General features: G+C 44.1%; 1 protein-coding gene across 4 annotated transcripts in view; it reads left to right on the top strand.

Annotated features, from left to right (window-relative positions):
- Window positions 1–20,657, top strand: part of DNAH7 (dynein axonemal heavy chain 7) — a 151,913-nt gene that overhangs the window by 66,373 nt on the left and 64,883 nt on the right. For all 4 annotated transcript variants that reach the window (XM_070421732.1, XM_070421734.1, XM_070421731.1 and 1 more), the window contains 11 exons: window positions 1,002–1,250; window positions 2,637–2,786; window positions 5,297–5,479; window positions 6,093–6,269; window positions 6,992–7,123; window positions 8,475–8,699; window positions 9,957–10,154; window positions 12,500–12,655; window positions 13,606–13,774; window positions 16,158–16,284; window positions 17,714–17,933. In XM_070421732.1, coding sequence (XP_070277833.1) covers window positions 1,002–1,250; window positions 2,637–2,786; window positions 5,297–5,479; window positions 6,093–6,269; window positions 6,992–7,123; window positions 8,475–8,699; window positions 9,957–10,154; window positions 12,500–12,655; window positions 13,606–13,774; window positions 16,158–16,284; window positions 17,714–17,933 — 1,986 coding nt within the window. The remainder of the gene's footprint in view (window positions 1–1,001; window positions 1,251–2,636; window positions 2,787–5,296; window positions 5,480–6,092; window positions 6,270–6,991; window positions 7,124–8,474; window positions 8,700–9,956; window positions 10,155–12,499; window positions 12,656–13,605; window positions 13,775–16,157; window positions 16,285–17,713; window positions 17,934–20,657) is intronic.

The raw sequence follows: 20,657 nt of genomic DNA, 5'->3' as shown, positions 1-20,657 counted from the left end.
ATAGCAAAAGATTTAAACAGGCACTTTACTGAAGAAAATATACCTACAGCAAATAAGCACATGCAAGAATGTAAATCATTGGGAAATACAAATTGAAGCCAAACAAGATACTGTCACACACCTATTTCTATGTCTCAGTTTAAAAGAACTGCTCATACCATATACTGGAACCCCTATACACTCTGAGGGAATATGAAATAATAGAACTACTTTGGAAAGCAGGCCATTTCTTAACATGTTAAACACACACGCCCTGTACTATCCAGGTATTCCACTTCTCAGTATTCACCCAAGAGAAATGAAAGCATTTGTTCATAAAAAGACTTCTACCCCAATGTCCACAGCAGCTTTATTTGTAATAACTCCAAGCTGGGAACAGTGAAAATGTCAGTCAATAGGGGAATGGATTTAAAAACTGGGTCACTTCAATGCAGGGGACTACTTCAGTATACCGACTCTTGACACATGCTGAGACCTGTGAATTCCCCAGCCTTCATGCCAGGTGAAGGAAACCAGACAATAAAGTCTAGCACCTAATATGTAATTTATCTATATTAAATCTAAACAATGCAAATACAAGTAGCTACAGAAGGCAAATCAATGGTCACCCGGGGATGGAGGTAGGAGGCAGTAAGGGGAGAAGGGAAGGGGGATTACAAAAAGTGACAGGCAACTTTGGGAGTGACAGATGTGTGGTTATCTGGATGGACTTTATTGTTCCACTTATCAAATTGCACACTTAAAATACATACAACTTATTGTATGTCGACCGTATCTCTAGAAACCTGTTAAAATACTGTTGAACTATTATTTAATGACTTCATTTCCATCAATATTAAATGTGAGGATGAGAGAAGTTGTATCCTGTTTATGTGTGGATATACCTGTGTGAAAGTATGTGTGTGTATATGTGTATGCATATATATATGTGTATATATATGTATAGATAGATAGCAAATGTATGAATATGTAATATGAATCCCCAAATCATCTATCATCAGGGCATCACTTCGGATCTGTTTCCTGGGGTGAAGTTGCCAAAGCCAGATTACAATGACTTGCTGATGGCCATCAAAGACAACTGCGAGGCCATGAACTTGCAAATGACCGGTTTCTTTTCTGAGAAGATCCTCCAGATATATGAAATGATGATTGTGCGCCACGGCTTCATGATTGTCGGGGAGCCGTTTGGAGGGAAGACCAGTGCCTATCGCGTCTTAGCTGGAGCCCTAAGTGATATATGTGAAAAGGTCAGTGTGTGATAAGTGCATTATTTTATTATAATCAAGATAGAATCTCTCAGGTCATTTTAAAAGACACTCCAAGGTAGCACCTTGAAATCATGAGAAACATGAGTCAGAGAGAAAACAGGAGTGGAGAAGTTACAGGAAGCAAACGGGAAGCTGAGCGTATAAAGGCGATGCCACCTACTTTCCTCTCAACCTTTTACTTCTGTTTTTAAAATGTGTAATTATAAAGGTAGCACGAGGCCATTGTAATAATAAGTCTGGAAACATGAAAAATCTGATGGTTTTGTTTTCATGCTTTTAGGAGAGTATTTTTTATTTTCTGGGTGGTTATAATTGAAATGCAAACTTCTAATACTGGCTGATTGTGGTATTGAATTTGAAATGTGTATGGTTTCTTGAGTGTATTATATGATATATGTGCATGTATATCTATAATAATAAAAGCATAATTGCTAATTAGACCGGACAGCCGAACGACCTTCCGGACATCATTCCAGATGTCCTTCTGGACGAAGCTTAGTGGCAGGGGCCGAGGCAGAGGCAGTTAGGGGTGCTCAGGCAGGCAGGCAGAGTGGTTAGGGTGATCAGGCAGGCATGCAGAAGGGTGAGGGGTGGTCAGGCAGGCAATCAGGCGAGTGGTTAAGAGCCAGTGGTCCCAGATTGTGAGAGGGATGTCCGACTGCCAGTTTAGGCCCGATCCCGCATCAGGCCTAAACCAGCAGTTGGACATCCTCAGAGGGGTCCCAGATTGAGAGAGGGTGCAGGTCGGGCTGAGGGACACACCTCCCCCACCCAATGCACGAATTTCGTGCACTGGGCCTCTAGTATATGATAATGAGTATATTATTCAAACTTTCTGTACTACACCTTGCAGTTGGGTCCACTTTGATATGTTAGAGGAATGAGGCTGTTTTAAACTCTCCGGCTAATATTGCATTTCTGGCTACTGTGTTTTGAATAGTTTTGGCTTCAAATATTTCGGTGTTCATGGCCTGTGTGGGATTTGTTATCATTATCTGCTCACTCTCCCCTTCAACCAACATAAAGTGATGTCTTGTCTGCTACTTGCCTTGCATCCCCTGATCTAAGGGCAACCCTGCCGCCCACATTTCCTCCTGGCGTATGTGCTTGCCCATGTCTTTCACTGGCACTGGGTGTCACTGTGAGTTACTTTTTATGGAGAGTAGATAGTTTGATTTTTATTTTCCCCAGGTTGATGCTCTTTATCTTTTCACGGGGGGATTTAAGTTCATTTCTATTTATTACAGAAACTGAGATGCTAGTTATTTCTGTCATCTGTTTCCCTTGCTATACTCAGTTATGTTTTCTATAAAGACACTACTCTGCAAAACGTAAATAAATACATTGGTTGATTGTCCCCCTAAGGGCTTAATGGAAGAAAACAAGGTTCAAATCACTGTCCTGAACCCCAAGTCTGTCACCATGGGCCAGCTGTACGGGCAGTTCGACCAGGTATCCCACGAGTGGTCCGACGGGGTCCTTGCTGTCAGTTTCAGGGCCTTCGCCTCTTCGATGGTAAGTGCTCGCACTTTTGCATGGGTAGGAATCCGTGCTGTTTCCTTCTCACCGATTTATGACCCTCTCAGAGGTCTCAGACATACACACTTAGAGCCCAAGACATTCATTTAGCACAGAGCCTGCGGCGTTTCTGTGAAGAACCTCCTCCGCACCCCGGCTGGGCAGGGGACCTTGCTGGCCAGCGCCTCTGCCCTGGTGTGCACAGAGCGGCCAGGAGGAGAAAGGGCGGGGAGGGGTACCTCCGGTTTTCCTTTGTTGGGCTAGATGGTCCAGGACAGAGAGCCCCGGGATCACAGGACCCTGCTGCTCCCTCGGGATGCTCCTCCCGGGCCCGCCGCAGGGTGGCCCGTGTCACGCTCACTGGCTGTGAGATGCACGTCAGTGCTTAGAAGAGAAAGTGCAGGCCGCTGATGTTGCAGAGTTCCAACACTGTCCCTCCCGCCTGTGACAAAGACCGTGGGAAGGCAGGAGATACCAGGGATGTGCCAGCTGCGGCTGCTGTGCCTGGGGGCGGGCACTACCTACCCCTGCCTCATTCTGCCCATTCTGCTGAGTGGCTGGTGCCCGCTGTCACAGAGAGCTCACAGACCAATCAATGGCTGCGTGGCTGCCATATGCCACCAGGTTTTCATAGAGGGTGATCACGTGGGAGACAGCTGGCCAAGGCTGGTCGTGAAGAAGGGCCCGGGCTAGAGGCCTTTATTTCAACAATCAATCCACTGAGTGCTTCCTGTCTTCTGATGACATGCACACTAAATTGGGGGCTCTTTGTCCACCGGGAGACCCAGCCGATCCTGACTCATGAGTCAGTGTCGTAACAGAGCAACATGAATGTCAGCGCTGCTCTTGTTGCCTGAAGGGCCTGGGGCGATGAGTAGCATAAGGAGAGACTCTCATGAGGCAGGGTCCTTACCAGGGTCAGGTGCCACCAGTCATGTCAAGGGTAAATGCCAACCTGAGGCCCAGGGAGGCAGACTGAGGTCTGGGACTACGAATGCGACTTCTTAGGTCCTCTCGCCACAGTGGATGCCCTCAGGCCCAGGCTAACATAGGAGTTCTCTGAGTCATGTAGACAGTTCCATTATTTACACAGAAATAATCCTGAGATTGCTCCCATCTTATACTCAGCTACATAGTAGCTTACATTACATTTTCCAGGAAGCTATGTCCCATAACTGCAGAGTTTCAGGGAGGCCAAGCAGCTGACCCAAAGGCCCACGGCTGATGAGTAGTGAAGCCCAATTAAAAATGAGGTCCTTTACGCCCAGCTAGTGTGGCTCAGGGGTTAAGCTTCAGCCCAGGAACCAAGAGGTCACGGGTTCGATTCCTTGTCAGGGCACATGCCTGGGTTGCAGGCTTGATCCCCAGTAGAGGGCATGCGTGCGAGAGGCAGCCGTTCAATAGTGTTTCTCTAACATCGATATTTCTATCTCTATCCCTCTCCCTTCCTCTCTTTCTAAGAATCAATAAAAACATATAGATATTAAAGTGAGGTCCTTCATACTGCAAAGCCCAACATCTCGCCATTACAAGTATTTTCCAAAGTGAATATTGACAGGTGCGGGAAGCCAACAGCAAAAGGGAAGGTTCATCTCCGAGGTATGGGCCCCTGTCTCTTAGATTCATGCAGTCGCCATAGGGACTGAGGATGCGCTGAGATGGACTCAAAGTGCTCAGCACTTCAATTCAAGTTCACGTTTGCTGACGTGGAACCAAGGCTCTGCCTCTGTACATGAAGAGGCTGACCCGAACACAGAGCCTGTTTCTGCACTTGCCAGCGAATACCTGGCAATGCTGACTGAGCATGTACTACACCCAGACAATGTGCCGATATTTTGATGTTTCCTTGTGGGACCGCGCATGTGATGTAGATATTAATGTCCTGTGCCACCACGAGGTAGTTCAGCCCCCGAGGGTGTGTGCTGTATGTGTGTGGAGGGAACACAGAATTGGACTTAGCACACAGGGGAAGTAACCCGCATGAACACAGCCCTACACGGAGTCAGACACTCCAAACGGCAATGCAGTTTTCCCCCGCAGTTACGTTGTTAGCATATAATACTCTCTAAAACATGCTATATATGAATTCAGAAACACTGAAAAAGATGGAATCTTAAGAAAAGATGCTATATTGTGTCTTGCCCATGACATATGCAGTGTGAGGCAAAACTAGGTTTACAGTTGTGAACACACAAAACACAGGTTTATTATTATTAATTAATTATTGTATTATTTTTCATACAAACAACTGTAAACCTACTTTCGCCCCACTCTGTATAGGCCTCTTCAGTTTCTCTCTCTCTCTCTTTCTCTCTCTCTCTCCTACATGTTCTTTATTATATATACTTTATTCACATATATTCTTTATTCAAAAGGTGCCTTTACATTTTCATGGTGAAATTAATCTTAAGAGAGCTACATTTTATTTTGAAATATTGTTGAACCATCTCCTCACATTATCATCATCATCACATTTTTGCCCCGCATCCGCCCTGTGTGTAACCCAGACACCAGACAGGAAGTGGCTGGTCTTCGACGGCCCGGTGGATGCCGTGTGGATCGAGAACATGAACACTGTGCTGGATGACAACAAGAAGCTGTGCCTGATGAGCGGGGAGATTATTCAGATGTCACCGCAAATGAACCTTATTTTTGAGCCGATGGATTTGGAAGTTGCTTCTCCTGCCACCGTAAGTGCTCAGCCTGGACATCTGCTCGTGCGTCGGGAATGCTGTCTGTTGCCTCTATGCTCTAGGCCAGTGATGGCGAACCTATGACACGCACATCAGAGGTGACATGCGAACTCATTTTTTGGGGTTGATTTTTCTGTGTTAAATGGCATTTAAATATATAAAATAAATATCAAAAATATAAGTCTTTGTTTTGCTATGGTTGCAAATATCAAAAAATGTCTATATGTGACATGGCACCAGAGTTAAGTTAGGGTTTTTCCAAATGCTGACACGCCGAGCTCAAAAGGTTCGCCATCACTGCTCTAGGTGCTTCCATTGCTGAATCACTCTGGCTTTGAATGAAAAATACTCGTCAACTTCATTTTGAAAGAATCTGTGATTCTCCGGAGCAGACAGACCTGTTGACGTACCTTGACAAATTCGAGTCTGGGTGGTTTGTTTTTTTTTTCCTCTTTGTCTGTGACCATTTGGTCAAGTCAGACAAAAATTTAGATCATGAAAGTGAATAAAGTTCAGCTTTCCCCCCCCAGAGTTTGTGAGGAACAGATGGACCGAGCCCTGTTTCTTTTGTAGGCGTTGCCTGGATGCTAAGCGGTGGTTGCTCTTGCAGGTTTCCAGGTGTGGGATGATCTACATGGAGCCTCACATGTTAGGCTGGAGGCCCCTGATGATGTCCTGGGTGAACCTCCTGCCTGCGACGCTCAATGCCACGGAGAAGGAGTTCCTAGTGACCTTGTTTGACAGAATGGTCCCTGTTTCTGTCGAGTTCATCAGAAAGCACACAAAGGTAAGAGGGGTGGGGATCTCAAGACTTAAAAAATAAGTAGAAAATCCAAATTTCCCACTTAAATGTCTGCTTGTATGGTCAGCTACTAGATATTAAAGTAATTTATTCACAACTTTGACTAAAGCCTTTTTGCTCATTCAAGTAAAAAAAATTTTTATTCTTATACTTATTCAATCAAAAATAGTTTGAGTGAAGCATCTCAGGGTTTGAGAAAATGTATGGGTGCTAATCTTTTCTTTCTTAAAAAGAATCTCAAAGGCGTACCTAACCACATCTGGGTGAAAATGCTCTAAAATGTTGTCTAATTTCTAAAGGACTATTATATTTTAACTAGTCTTAAAATGTTTTTTCTTCTACTAAGCTTTTTAGCAAATTAATTGCCTTCTCTGAAAGAATTTTTAATGTTTTGGGTATAAAATTGGAATCTATGTCTTTGATTAAGTTAACTAAGCAGGGGACAGTGCATTTTTAAACTTGGGATTCGGGGGTTAAAGAACAAACACTACCCCGATGTGGTACTCATAGCTGCCACTCTAGACTAGGGAATCAATGTGTGCCTCGGTTTCCCTGCCTATAAAACTAGAATTATCACGATAGGACCTTTTCGTAAGTACTATGGCTGTTAGAACTAAATGAGTCCAATAAATATTAGCTGGTGCTATCTTAAGTCGTGCCTAGTTTCAATCAATTTGCTTTATAGACTTTTTTTGCTGATTTTTTAGGAATTATCTCCTACTTCAGATACAAACTTAGTCCGATCCTTAATGAATCTAATAGACTGTTTTATGGATGAATTTGCCGATGAAGTGAACGTGAGAGAGAGAAATGATCGCGAGGCTTACTCCTTACTCGAGGTAAGGCCCCTTGCCTGTGGTCACGTGATGGACAGCCATCGAATGCTTTCCCCGGTGCTTCCGAACTCATGAAACTCAACTTCCCCTGGGACTGGGGCTGGACGATGGGCGGTCGCTGAACATTGAGAAAGAAGTCAGGCCCCAACAGCAGGTGCTGGTAGGGAAAGGCCTGGCCTGGCAGTTCTGGTGCAGCATGAGGTTTGGGTGGAGCCCAGCGACCTTCTTAGATCCGTTACTGAAATCTAGGCCCACTTGGTCAGCCTCAGAGGTTACTGTTCTCCAAAATGCCAGGCACCATTTGGCCATGAGAGTCGCCTCTCTTTCAACTGCCAGATCATAACAATTCATTGTTTTCCCCCTCCTCAATTTTCTTCTTTTTTGTGAAATATAAATGTTTAAAATATGTATGTGTGCATATGTGTGTATACATATATATTTGGAGTGAGAAAAACAAGACAATATATCATCTGTAAGCACATATGTAAAATAGAAATAAAGTTATCAACAGACCTTGAATATTCTCTGATAAAAATTCTATATTGCTGATAGTAACACTTGTCGTGTAGTCAATATATTACTCTTATTGCTTCTATTTTATGAAATAAATTGTTAATTTGGTTTCAGCTAGTTTCCAGAGAGAAACCGTCGGTGAGTAATCTAGTAACAGGTGAACAGTGTCAAAAGTGGAGTCTGTAGCTTTTCTAAGCAGAGGCAAGACTGTGTTCGCATTGGCAGTAAAAAGGGGATTTGATTTAGAAACAAGCAAACGGGTTTTCTTATTTCGCGATTGGCCTTGCCATCGACCGTGTTCTGTCTGCCTGAGTCCGGTGAGAAGAAAGCTTCCGGATGGCAGTTCTAGTTAGGCAGCCAGTGCCCCGACAATTATTACAACAGACAAGCAAAAGAACATGAATTCATTCCACTTTAAAAAATAACACTGTATCAAAATTTAAATTGAAAAACTATGTATATTATGGGCTGATTATTCCTTATTGAAATACTCTTATATTTATAAAAGTTATCTCAATATTCTTTTTAATATCAAGGTCCTGCTCTATACTTAAAATAGCATGTGATTTTCCAGAGTAGTCATTCTAAGTTTTCCCTCTGGCTAGAAATTACACTTTGCATTGTATTATCTCCTCTGATAGTAAGATTTTTATAAAACATGCAGTTTCATTAAAAAAAAAAACTAATTATTACAGGTTTAATAAATCTTGAGATAACCTACTCTTGTCTATCAGTTTATTAATTTTCTTCCACAGATATTAATCAGCTAATCTGATTCAAGCTTCAAGGGTAGATTGAATCATTCTTTAATGCACTCTGTCTTTTCATCTCTCCAACGCAGGGCATTTTTATCTTTTCGTTGATATGGTCCGTCGGTGCTTCTTGTACAGATGATGATCGGTTGAAATTTAATAAGATTCTTCGAGAACTAATGGAGGGTCCAATTTCAGACGTAACTCGCAATAGGTTTAAAATACTGAGCAGCGTTGAACAAACGTCTTCAAAAGCACTCACCGTCCCATTTCCTGAAAAAAAAACCATTTATGATTATCAGTTTGTCACTGAGGTAAGAGTTCTGAAGCAGGATGTGCAAGTACCAACCTGGCAGAGTCCCCTCGGAGACACACGGCACATAATGCCTTGTGACCACTCTGTCACCCCCGTTTACCGTAAGAGACAGCGTGGAGTGAGGAAGGTGCCCTGGCCTGTGAAGGTCAGACACTCCGGGTTTGAGTCCTAATAAAACCCTTTTCTTTCTGGATGGCCTTGGACTAGGTATCCAATCTCCTTGAACCTTGTTTTTCTCATTAATAAAATGGAATCCTATATAATAAAAGGCTAACATGCAAATCGACCAAATGGTGGAACAACCAGTCGCTATGACACACACTGACCACCAGGGGGCAGATGCTCAATGCAGGAGCTGCCCCCTGGTGGTCAGTGTGCTCCCACAGGGGGAGTGCTGCTCAGCCAGAAGCCCTGAGCTGGGCTCACGGCTGGCGAGCGCAGCAGCAGTGGTGGCAGGAGCCTCTCCCATCTCCGCAGCAGCACTAAGGATGTCTGACTGCCGGCAGTCGGACATCCCCCGAGGACTCCCAGACTGTGAGAGGACAGACTGGGCTGAGAGACCCCGGCGAGTGCATGAATTTCATGCACCGGGTCTCTAGTAAATAATAATACCCAATGGGCAGATCGTACTTACTAGGTGAAATAACATATCATGACATGGGCTCCAGCACCAGGGGCTTCCCTGTCAAGGACACTTCGTGGAGGTTCCTGCTGCAGTGGGCATTTCCCAGGAGCTCAGAGGTCCTGCAGGAGTGAGCACAGCTGGGTTAGGAGTGCTCGCTCAGCATTTCCACGCAGAAATGTGCAGTCTCACCTGGCTGGCGTTTGTGTACTTCTTTGTTTTTGTGTAACAGCTCCCATAAGTACTGTCTTGAGGACAAAGTTCAGGAATACATATTATTGAAATATATATAGATCCAAGTGGAATTGGGCCCACACTGTATCCCCAATGGATAATTTTATATCCTTCTATTTCCCTTAAAAATGAGAACAGCCGGGCCGCAATAGCTCAGTGGTTGAGCATCGACTATGAACCAGGAAGTCATGGTTCTATTCCCGGTGAGGACATATGCCCAGGTTGCGGGCTCAATCCCCAGTAGGGGGTGTGCATGAGGCAGTCAATCAATGATTCTCTCTCATTATTGATGTTTCTATCTCTCTCTCCCTCTCCCTTCCTCTCTGAAATAAATAACAATATATTTTTAAAAAGTATTTATAACATAAAATTCCCTGTTTGGCTGTTTATTATAAACAGGGAATAGGACGATGGGAACCATGGGTAAAGAAATTGGCAGACGCCCCTCCAATTTCTAAAGATATGTTGTTTAATGAAATCATTGTACCAACTCTGGACACGATTCGCTACTCGGTGTTAATGGATTTGTTAACCACCCATCAAAAGCCAACAATATTTGTAGGACCCACAGGAACTGGGAAGAGTTCTTACATTATTGTAAGTATTGTAGAAATTTTAATATTGAATGTGCATGGTATTCCTAAGAATTTTTTAAAGCCACATGAAATAGTAGAGTTAATATTTTTAAATACTCAAATATTTTGATGTTGGAGCCACAAATAATTTTTGTGTAATTGCCTATTTATTTTAGAAAATTGATTTATTTTAGAAAAATATATGATGCCATTTTACATCACTATATTACTGTCCCTTTTTAGGTATTTTAATAAAAATAACTTGTCCAGGATGAAGAATTTTATATCCCTTGAAAAGGTGTTTTAGTTAATTATACTTGATATTTAATTTTATCAGTTAGTATCTGAATGGTTACTGTGTAGTAATAAGTAATGTAGTAATTTTACTAAAAAGTTTTAGTGATTTTTAGTAATTTAGTAATGTAGTAATTTTTCTTAATGATTTCTGGAATCATACTCACGGTGTGTCAGTTAAGAAATGCTAGCTGCTGTGACAGATGCAGCCCCAAATCTCAGTTGCTTTATGCTTCCTGTATAGGGGGTTTCTTGAGGTTAGGAGGTCATATCGATCAAAGACCAGTTCTTGTCTCTAGTTTCAGGTTTCTGAAGATAAAAGGCTGGAATTAGTCAATAGCCCCCAGCCTTTTGCAAGGCAAGTCCAAGTTTCCCAGGGGGCAGCTGGGCAATGTGGGAGATAAGAGGGCCTAAGTCTTCTGGACCTCCATTCTAGATGACTGCATTCTAGATGATTCCATTCCAGATGGCTCCATTCTAGAAGATTCCATTCTAGATGACTGCATTCTAGATGACTGCCTCAGCAGCAGGGGCCATTTGTCCCCTGTGTCAGAGACCTGTGCCGGGCAGGTGTCCCTTTGGAGTATCTGAAGGACCTGCCCGTCTGCTCCTTTCAGAGGGAAGCTACCATGGAAGCCTGCATGGTAGCAGGCAAGAACGCATCAGCTGAGAGAGCACCATCTTAGAGCCAGCGAAGTAGGACTTTGGTCCCTTTGCCTCTGTTCTGCTGCTTCCCAAAGCCCAGCTGTGGGAGAGGAAGGAAACCGGGTAGCAGGTGGAGGGGAGCAAGGAGCCATCAGCAGTCACTCCCACTACAGGTTCCCTGTCAATTCACACTCCCTCAAATGATGACAGTACCTGTTTTTCCTCCTTTATTTTAATTTCATCATTTAATCCTTTTGGAATACATTGGGGTCTGTAGTTAAGTAATTGTCCTGGTATCATCTATACCTAATATGCAAGTTGTCCCCTCAGGAGTTCAACTGGGAGACTGGGAGTTTGATTGCTTGCTATGATATGTGCTGACCACCAGGGGACGGCACAGAATGAAGGAAGGCCCCAGCTGGCAGCTGGCAGCCAGGGAAGGGAGGCCCCCGCCAGCCGGCCGGCAGCTGGAAGGCCCGATAGGCCCGGGTCACTGGCCAGACCTAGGGAACCTACCCGTGCACATATTCCATGCACCGGGCCTCTAGTTTATTAATAATGTCTTTCCCAACAGATTGAAATGGCACCTGTATTACAATCTAAATGCTTTCTATACGAGGGAATATCCAAAAGCAGAGAGGGGAGAAGTTTAGGCTGAGATTTTAAATCACGATGTTGGTTTGGCCTGCACTTAAAAGAAATGACTGAGATATCGGTTATTTACCTCAGATGTCATCCAGAGTCAGGGGACGGAGACTTGACATGGTGAATGGGAAAAAACAAAGCCCTTTGTCATTTGTACCCCCATCGAATTCAGTCCCAGCAAAAACAACATTGCTTTTCACAAAATTGAAAACATACTTTGCATTTTATTTCATAATCTGCTTTTTTCTACCTAATGTATTATAAATATTTCCCTACTTTATTATTCTTCTACAAGATGATCTGTAGAACACAACATCTTGATTAGCAATCATGGTAATTGCACCCACTTTCCAGTGAATTCCATTTCAAAAATACAATTGTCTTATTTACGCTTCCTCACTTACAATCAGATAACTTGGTATTTAAGTGGAAAGATAATAAGCGATGTTACAAGGAACATTGATCCAGAGAGCTACAAATGGCAGTCTAAGGTCTTGCCCCATCCCTGGGACCTTGCAAGTTTCTTAACCTCTCAGTTCCTGTGGCTCCACATTGAGGTAGGATGTGTAATCTACATGGTGGTTCTGGAAATCAGGGAAGCCGAATGGATGGGGCCTGGACAAACAGAGACGCACATCGACGTGGCAACTGTTCTTTCTGTTGATTTCCTGTCCTTGTGCATGGCTAAGATCCTCCCTTGTTGCATGATATATATTTCGTTTATTTTAAAATGCCAAAACGCAATTCCAACTATGGTTCATTTTATTATTTTCTATTATATAGAACTTCCTTTTAACTCAAATCAATAAAGAAATCTACAAGCCTCTGCTAATTAACTTCTCAGCACAAACTACAGCAGCTCAAACTCAGAACATCATCATGTCAAAGTTGGACAAAAGAAGAAAGGGAGTGTTTGGTCCTCCTCTGGGCAAGAAAATGGTAATCGCTTCGTTTCTGTACACATGACCCGACACGGGTCCTAGTCATGCATGCTGCTCCACTCAGAACACGAAACCACGTGTGCTGGGGCCTGGCTCCTTTTTGTACAGTTTTTACAATATAGACATTTTTATTGATTTCAGAGAGGAAGGGAGAGGGAAGAGAGATAGAAACATCAATGATGAGAGAGAATCGTTGACCGACTGCCTCCTGCATGCCCCACCTTGGGGATCGAGCCCACAACCCAGGGCATATGCCCTGACCGGAAATCGAACCATGACCTCCTGGTTCATAGGTTGATGCTCAACCACTGAGCCATGCTGGCTTGGCTACAGTTTTTGTGTTTTTCTTTTTTCTCTCACAAATTTTGTTTAAGAAATTTCCTTAAAAGTGTGTTCATATTTGTATGTGCATTGTGGATGAGACAGCGTGACATTGAAAGCAAGCAGCTGCCCTTTAAATTAAAAGTAGACTATTCATCTGGGAAATTATCTACCTTCCCAATTCTCTCATTAACATTTTTTACTTGGCAGAGTCTTTGCTGCTTGTTTTTCTAGACCCATAGACATCCCAGTAACCAATTGACCTGTCTGTGTTCCCTTACCAAGAACACCCGTCCCAACTGCAATCCCCCCACCCCAGGCTATTCTCAGTTTACAAGCACACCTTTCTTGTTCATGCGAATGCATTGAAGTTGTACCAGGGAAAAGGAGAAGGCGGATTGAGAAACAAATTGGATGAGAGGATTAGTAAGGCCTAAACTCTTACCTCTGTTCCTTGGGTGCATGGATGCCAAGGGGTATGATATTTGATTGGAAAAGAAGCCATCACTTCCATACCCGTGCTCTACAAAGCGACCATCTGATTCTTTGCCTCAACATTATTAACACAGCAGGACACTCTAATGAGACGTTAATCTTCCCTAATCGCTCCCCCCTTGTCACCCTCAGGTTGTCTTTGTAGATGACGTCAACATGCCTGCGCGGGAGGTGTACGGGGCTCAGCCGCCCATCGAGCTGCTGAGACAGTGGTTGGATCACTGGAATTGGTACGACCTAAAAGACTGCTCGATGATTAAACTAGTGGACGTTCAGATCATGTGTGCGATGGGACCTCCAGGTACACGTTCTAAGTTGGTGCTTATTAAGATTGAACGTCACTCTGGCCGTATCTAAACAGAGAGCTGGAGAAAGAGACACCCAATGGGACGATCTGAGGTGCAGTGCTCCGTGTCTATGCTTCCTGTGTGTACATGCTGTGACCGGAGGGAGTGTTCCCCAATGGTCAGCGCTGCAGAGTGGGCTGCCCTGGTTGGGGCCATTCTCCCACCAACTCTTCCCAAGCCCTTTCCTCCCATCGTATGAGACTCGGCCCCCATTTCCTGTCCTTGCCTCTGCGCAGCTCGTGTCTGTTTCGTTCACTAAAGTTTCAACTGTACAGTTTCATATGAAACATCCTTGCTTCAGAGGCCACTTCCCTCTCCCCAACCTTGCCCCATGCCCGTGAGGCCCTGGGTTAGACAGGCAGTGGAGAGGGATTTCAGTAGGAAGTGGCCAAAGAGTTAATTCCTAGAGACCCTTGACATTTTCCGGGAGAAATGGATAGCCCCATGGGAATGTCGTATGCTGGCATATCCGCAATGGCTTGGCTCACCTACCCGCAGCTTTCACTGTTCTTCTCCTGAGCTCTGGTATTGTGTTTTGAAAATTCCCTTTCTCAGTGTACCGCTTCTTCTGTCCATCTCTCTGGTTTTGCCTCTGAACCCTCTGACCTTCATCTGACCTGTAGTGTGGACAGTTTGCTGAGTCAGTAATTGCTCTCAGCACTCTCTCTCCCCCTGCCCCCAACCTCTCTGAAATAAAACTATTGCTCCTGGGTCTCAGGCTTCATTCTGCTCGGCCTCCCTGCCACCCCTGCGAGCCAGCCCCTTGTGCCACGTGCCCACTTTCCCGGACGCTGCAGGGACTGGACAGGAAACCAGGCTGGGTCCCTGAGGCAGCTTCTCCTCCGGGAGCCCCTGTTCTGACAATACCCCCATTCCTGCATGTTCTCCGGGAGGAAGGGTGGGAGGCGGAGCTGGGGACGGACCTCTTGCCGTTCCTTCTGGAACCCTGTCATCTTCTTCCTAAACCTGCCAGGGAAATCGGTTCCTTAGGAGCCGCTTAATCCCTGGACATGCACAACCGTATTGGTCTATCGACTAACACCTGACACATATTCTTCACATTTTCAGAGGCAGCGCTGTGTGTACAATTCAGTGATAAAAATAAAACCTAGATTTACCATTCTAAACAAACATAAAACATGAACCGAGTTATTTTTATGCAAAATATATATTAGAGATGTTATACACTTTAAAAATCACTTTTTTTAACCAAGATTTCATGACTGAATCCCTTTAAAACACAATTGCAATGTGTCATGTATTTAAAAATGATGATATCCATTTTGTAAAATGATGTGTTACACTCTAAGTCAGTGATTGCAGCCTCATACTTGAAAATGTCATCATTATTTCATGAAAGTGAGACAATCCTCAAATTTTAAAAAAATGGGAGCAGCCAGGGAAGTAGCCACATACAGGAACCGGAGGGAGATTCACTCAAGATTCGGGAAGAGAATAGGCTGCCTGCCGAGGCTGTGCTGAATCTCAGGCAGGCGGGAAGGACCCTAAGTGTCAGGGCCAGCCTGACAGGTTGAGCCGGGCTGAGGCAGGGAGGTGGGAATTGAGAAAAGAAAGACAGGAAAGCGGGGTCGGGAGGGCCCCAGTTCTCTTGATGAACTGAAGTGAAGTTTATTAGCCACACAATCTTATTTATACACAACACACTGAATAGGAGGTCTGCCCAGAGGAATGTATTCTTTGTTCCTCTTAATCTCTAAGGGAGAGACACAGCAGAAGGACAAGTTCTCAGTACAGCATATCTCAGTAAATAGTTACAGACTTCTTGGTAAGCCATGAAAGGCTGTTCTTATTCTACAAAGGTTGCTCTCATTCTACTGATAATCGCCATCCAAACAAGTCTGGGAAAACTGTGTAGGTAAGGGGTCCCAGCCTTGCTAGCCCCTTCAGGTGCAAGGACCTTGCCAGCTTACATCTGGTCCCCAACACCTAAGGCTCGGCCATTCAGGGTTTCTGTATATTAACATTGCATAACGTCGCCTCTTAATATCTTATTGTTATGAGGATGTTCACCATTTATTGCTTGGGCTCTAAGACCTGGAGAAGGTGTCCAGTGGCTCTGTTGGTAACATAGATCTGACCCCAGATTTTGTGTAAGTAATTGAGCTCATTCAGATAATTCAACTAGAAAAAAAAATCTTGTGTTTGAGGGGGATACTTTTTTGAGGTCGAAGTTATCCAAACAACTGATTATTCTTAATTTCTCAGTGTGCCATACATTTGTCCATCTTTTGAGTTATTCGATGCTCTAAGATATCAGAGAAAAATACGCTGGTTTCTATTAGCAACTTTGTTAAGCGTTACCTTTTTGATATCTAGGTGGTGGTCGAAATCCGGTGACTCCTCGATTCATGCGGCATTTCAATGTTATAACAATCAATGAGTTTAGTGACAAATCCATGTATACAATCTTCTCTAGAATCTTAAACTGGCATTTAAAAACCTGGTGAGTAATTTACAGTGTGTTTTTTGTTTTTTTTTTCATTAAGGCGGCATAAAACATTTTGAAAATATACCAATATAAGTGGTGCTCCTTAAACTTTTCCATAAAAGCATCCTAGAGGAGGAAAAGATAATGGGTACCATTGCTCCCATCCCCCTCCTCCCCACTGTGCCCATCTCCAGGTTATGGGAACATCCCAAACAGGAGCCAGAGTAGCTTTCTTTTTACGTGTGTGTGTGTGTGTGCGTGTGTGTGTGTGTGTGTGTGAAGCTTTGGATTTTAGCCTAAAAATCCATACAGCCCGGCCGGCATGGGTCAGTCACTGAGTGTCAGCCTATGAACCAGGAGGTCACAGTTCGATTCCCAGTCAGGGCACATGCCCAGGTTTCTGGCTCGATCCCCAGTAGGGAGCGTGCAGGAAGTAGCCGATCCATGATTCTCTCTCATCATGCATGTTTCTCTCTCTCTCCCTCACCCTCCCTCTCTGAAATCAATTAAAATATATAAAAATAATAATAAATAAATAAAGATAAAAATCCGTACAAATTTTGCATTCTGCGGTTTAATATGTTCATGTGGGAATATTCTGAATTTCCACCACTAGTGCGATTAGCAAGGGGAAGGCATGTCGGGTCTCCCTGTGATTGGGATGCACTAGAACCCGTGCGTTCCCCAGGGTGTCCCTGTCCCAGCGGGCGTGCAGCCTGCGGCCTGCGCCCTGGGAAAGTGCTCCTCGCAGCTGCGCAGAGCCACGCCCGCACCCTGAGCAGCGCAGGGCTGGGGTCCCTGGAGTCCAGTCTCTGGAAGTGCCGTTCCCTGCCCCCGCCAGGAGGATGGAGGACGGCAGCTGGGTCCTTGTCAAGGCAGAGGTTAAATACAGACAGTTTTCCCAAATGAATATTCTCCCCCATGTTCTTTCCGCCCCAATCATGCCCTTTGCCCCCCTTTCTTATCCTATTTAACTCTCTATTTAACTTTCTTTTTAAATCTTTTTTTTTCTTTATATACTTTTTCTTCCTTTCCTCTCTTTGAAAATACTGTTTCACCTGTGTTTTTTGTGGATTCTATCTGTAAGCAGTTGAGAATGCCAGGGAGTGGAAAGGGCAGAACTTACCTGCTCAGTGGATCCTGGACTTGAGCTATAGAACCTGGGCTCGGTGGTTGGCTATTATGTCCCCTTACTTAAGTGATTTAAAGTCCGCTAAATTGGTTCTGCTGCTCGTGGAGTTCCGTTGAACATACAAATACAGTAATGAATGGAAAGCAACTTTGAAAGGAGTAAAAATTCCATCATTGTGATAAGAAATGGTAATTCTGTAAGCTAAGCCAGTTGCTTTAGTCAGAATAAAAATTTTGTTAGGCATGCAAAATGTTTATGTGTCAGAGTCTCTATTTGCTGACTTTTCCCCCTTTTCACTTAATCCTTTTTAAGTTATAAATTTCCAGAGGATTTTCTAACTTTGACCGCCCAGATTGTCAACGGTACGATGACTCTGTACAAAGAGGCAATGAAGCACCTCTTGCCTACCCCGGCCAAGTCGCACTACCTGTTCAACCTGCGGGACTTCTCCCGTGTCATTCAGGGCATTTGTTTGTCCAGACCGGAAACCACGGCAACCAAGGAGGCCATTAAGCGTCTTTGGGTTCACGAGGTGAGTGTCCATGTTACTGAAATCTGGTCGTGCAGAAAACGAAGATCTTCCTCCAGCCAACCTCTGAGCAAGAAGAAATGCTCCGCAGTTGATGCTGCTGAAATGCAATGCGCTGTCTGTCATGACGCAGGTCAATCATCAAGATGATTTTTAAAATGTTTCACACTAATATATTTTATGCTATTTAAAATGGGTTGTCTCTCCTTGCTAGGCATTCCTGTTGACCTAAGTGACTTAATCTTTGTTAGTTTGACTTCAAATAATTTTGAGGAGGAACACTTTTTGGCCTGTTTTTTTTTTTTTTTTTTTTTGTAAGAAGTGAATGTATTTACTTACATTATTTACTCATGGTTTGACTAGCTGCCAAAAGAACTGGAAAGCAAACCAGTTTGAAGAGCATGGAAACCATATACAGTAATACTTACCTTCTCTTTGGGGAGAGAATGTGGGTTAACATTTTCTTGTACACATTTGTGCAGGGAGGGGAGAAGACACAGTGAAAGAGAGAGAATACAAAAAACAATGCACCAAAAACCATAGTGCGATATTTTTAAAATAGACAAAGGCTATGAGAATTTGGGGGGAAGAGTGCTTTTCCATTTTAATATGTAAATAATAGGGTTACTTTAATTTTAATGATGTAATTTAAAAATCTGGAAAACTGGGATGCACTGCTATGTTAAAACTATGTGCTACAGAGACATGGATTTCAGAGAGGCTTTTAAAATTCTGTTTCTGTGGGCCTTCTAGTCTACAGGTTGAATTCCTAAATCCTCACACCTTCAACTTTATGCCCAAGTGAAGGTCCATTCCTCTCGGAAGTTCCGGCCACAGCAAGGTCCCTGTAGGTGACTCCTGGGGAACGTGTGCCTGGCAGATTCTGGCTTCGCTCCACTGCAGACCACTTAGTACCTGAGTGGGGGCCACGCTCTGGGGCGGGGACACAGGCTGGAGTGTGGGAGGTCACCGGGGTAACACAAATAATGCTGCAAGGTGGGCAGGGAGCGAGACGAGAGGCGGATGTCCTTGACCTCCCTGAAGGAGTGCATGGCCTGTGGCAGCACTTGGTCACGACCACATGGTACTCTGGGGTAGCATCTAGCACTCTCCCCCTCAGGCACTCAGCTCTTGATAGTCCTTCCTAGAACATTCTGAACCCCATTCTCCATAAGGCTTCCCCACTGACCTCCTCAGATATCCACTGACCGGGGAGGCTCGCCTTGGACCATCCCTCCCCCCCCCCCCCCCCCATAACTCCTTATCATCTTGCTTTGTTCTTCATACCTGAATGTCACCTGATACCATCTCTATGTTTGCTTACAAATGGTGTCTGCTGGAGTAGAGTTTTCTGAGAGCAGCGGTTTTATTTATTCACTGCTTTCCCCAGTGCCTGCAGGTGTTGGACAATCTTTGGGAAACACTGCATTAGGTTCTTACTAAGTTCCATCTAGGTAATGACATGCTTGAGTCATGCTCAGGCACTGGCGTCTGATGAGTGAGGTGGGTTTAACTCAGCTTCCTCTTCCCCTGGGGCTGTTGTATGAGGTCTCCGGTACCTCCATCCAAGGCGTGACTGTTGGCATGTGTTGGGAAACTATGTTGTTTCACAGAAAAGTAGCTGTTGAACTTGGAGTACGGAGAGGCTGCAATCATATCATTTGCACTATTATGTCATCCACTTGTCAATAGTGAAAAGGCTGAACTCATTATTCTTGAACACCATTAGGTTGACTGCAGGGCAGTCTGTAGTAGTTTTAATTCTCAAGTTTATGGTTTTTACACCTGTTGTCATTTTGTTTTTGCATCTGTGAGACTTACAAGGCAGGTATTCCTACTTCCATTGTATAGATGAAGAAGCTGGTGTAGACAGGCCGCAGTGATTTCCCCCAGATGTCAGGCATTTTGCTGACAAGAATCTGCATTGCTTATATCGTCTATGTATTTGTCTGCTAGTGCTGCTATAACGAAATACCACCGACTGACTGTCTTAAACAACAAGTTGATTTTCTCATAGCTCTGGAGGCCAGAAGTCCAAGATCAAGGTTCTGGTGAAGGGTTCCTTTTGACTTGCAGATAGCTGTCTTCTCACTGGGTCCTCACAGAGCCTTTCTCTGTGTGCCTCCGGGGAGAGAGAGTCCTGCTGTCTCTTCCCCTTCTTAGAGGGACACCAGTCATATTGGATGAGGGCCCCACCCCATGACCTCACTTAACCTTCATTACCACCGTAAAGAAATCCTCTCCAAATACAGTCATGTTGGGGTAGAGCTTCAACATATGAATTTAGGGGTAGGGGTGGGGGAGGGACACAGATCAGTCCAAAACAGGCTGTGGCCAAAGGACACGCACACCACTTTGAAGAAAGTTATTTCACGTAGCAAGTCTGGTTCACTATTTCTTACAGCCGCATAGCATGTGCCTATAGCCAGAGCTTATTTTAGTAGATTGCCTTCTGCAATGACTTACAACAAAAATAATTTTAAAATGTCCCAAATAAGCTTGCTTTCCACAGAAGACATTTTCTCTTTTTCTAGAATATGTGCTTTTAAAAAAATAATATCTATTGATTCTCCAATAATTTTCAAACTGCTATCTAGCTTAGAGAACGGAAGGCCATGGTACAGAAGTTGGAAAAGCCTCGATGCCAGTGTCCAGCTCTTTCTCATCTGAGTGACCAGCAGAGGCAGTCGCTTCTAGTAGTTTTTCCCTCTAGTCCTTCACACTCTT

The sequence above is a fragment of the Myotis yumanensis genome, unplaced genomic scaffold (assembly GCF_028538775.1).
Source record: "Myotis yumanensis isolate MYYU_CA2020_CCGP unplaced genomic scaffold, mMyoYum1.0.hap1 SCAF_8, whole genome shotgun sequence".
Lineage (NCBI taxonomy): Eukaryota > Metazoa > Chordata > Mammalia > Chiroptera > Vespertilionidae > Myotis > Myotis yumanensis.
This window is presented reverse-complemented; position numbering and strand designations above follow the sequence as displayed.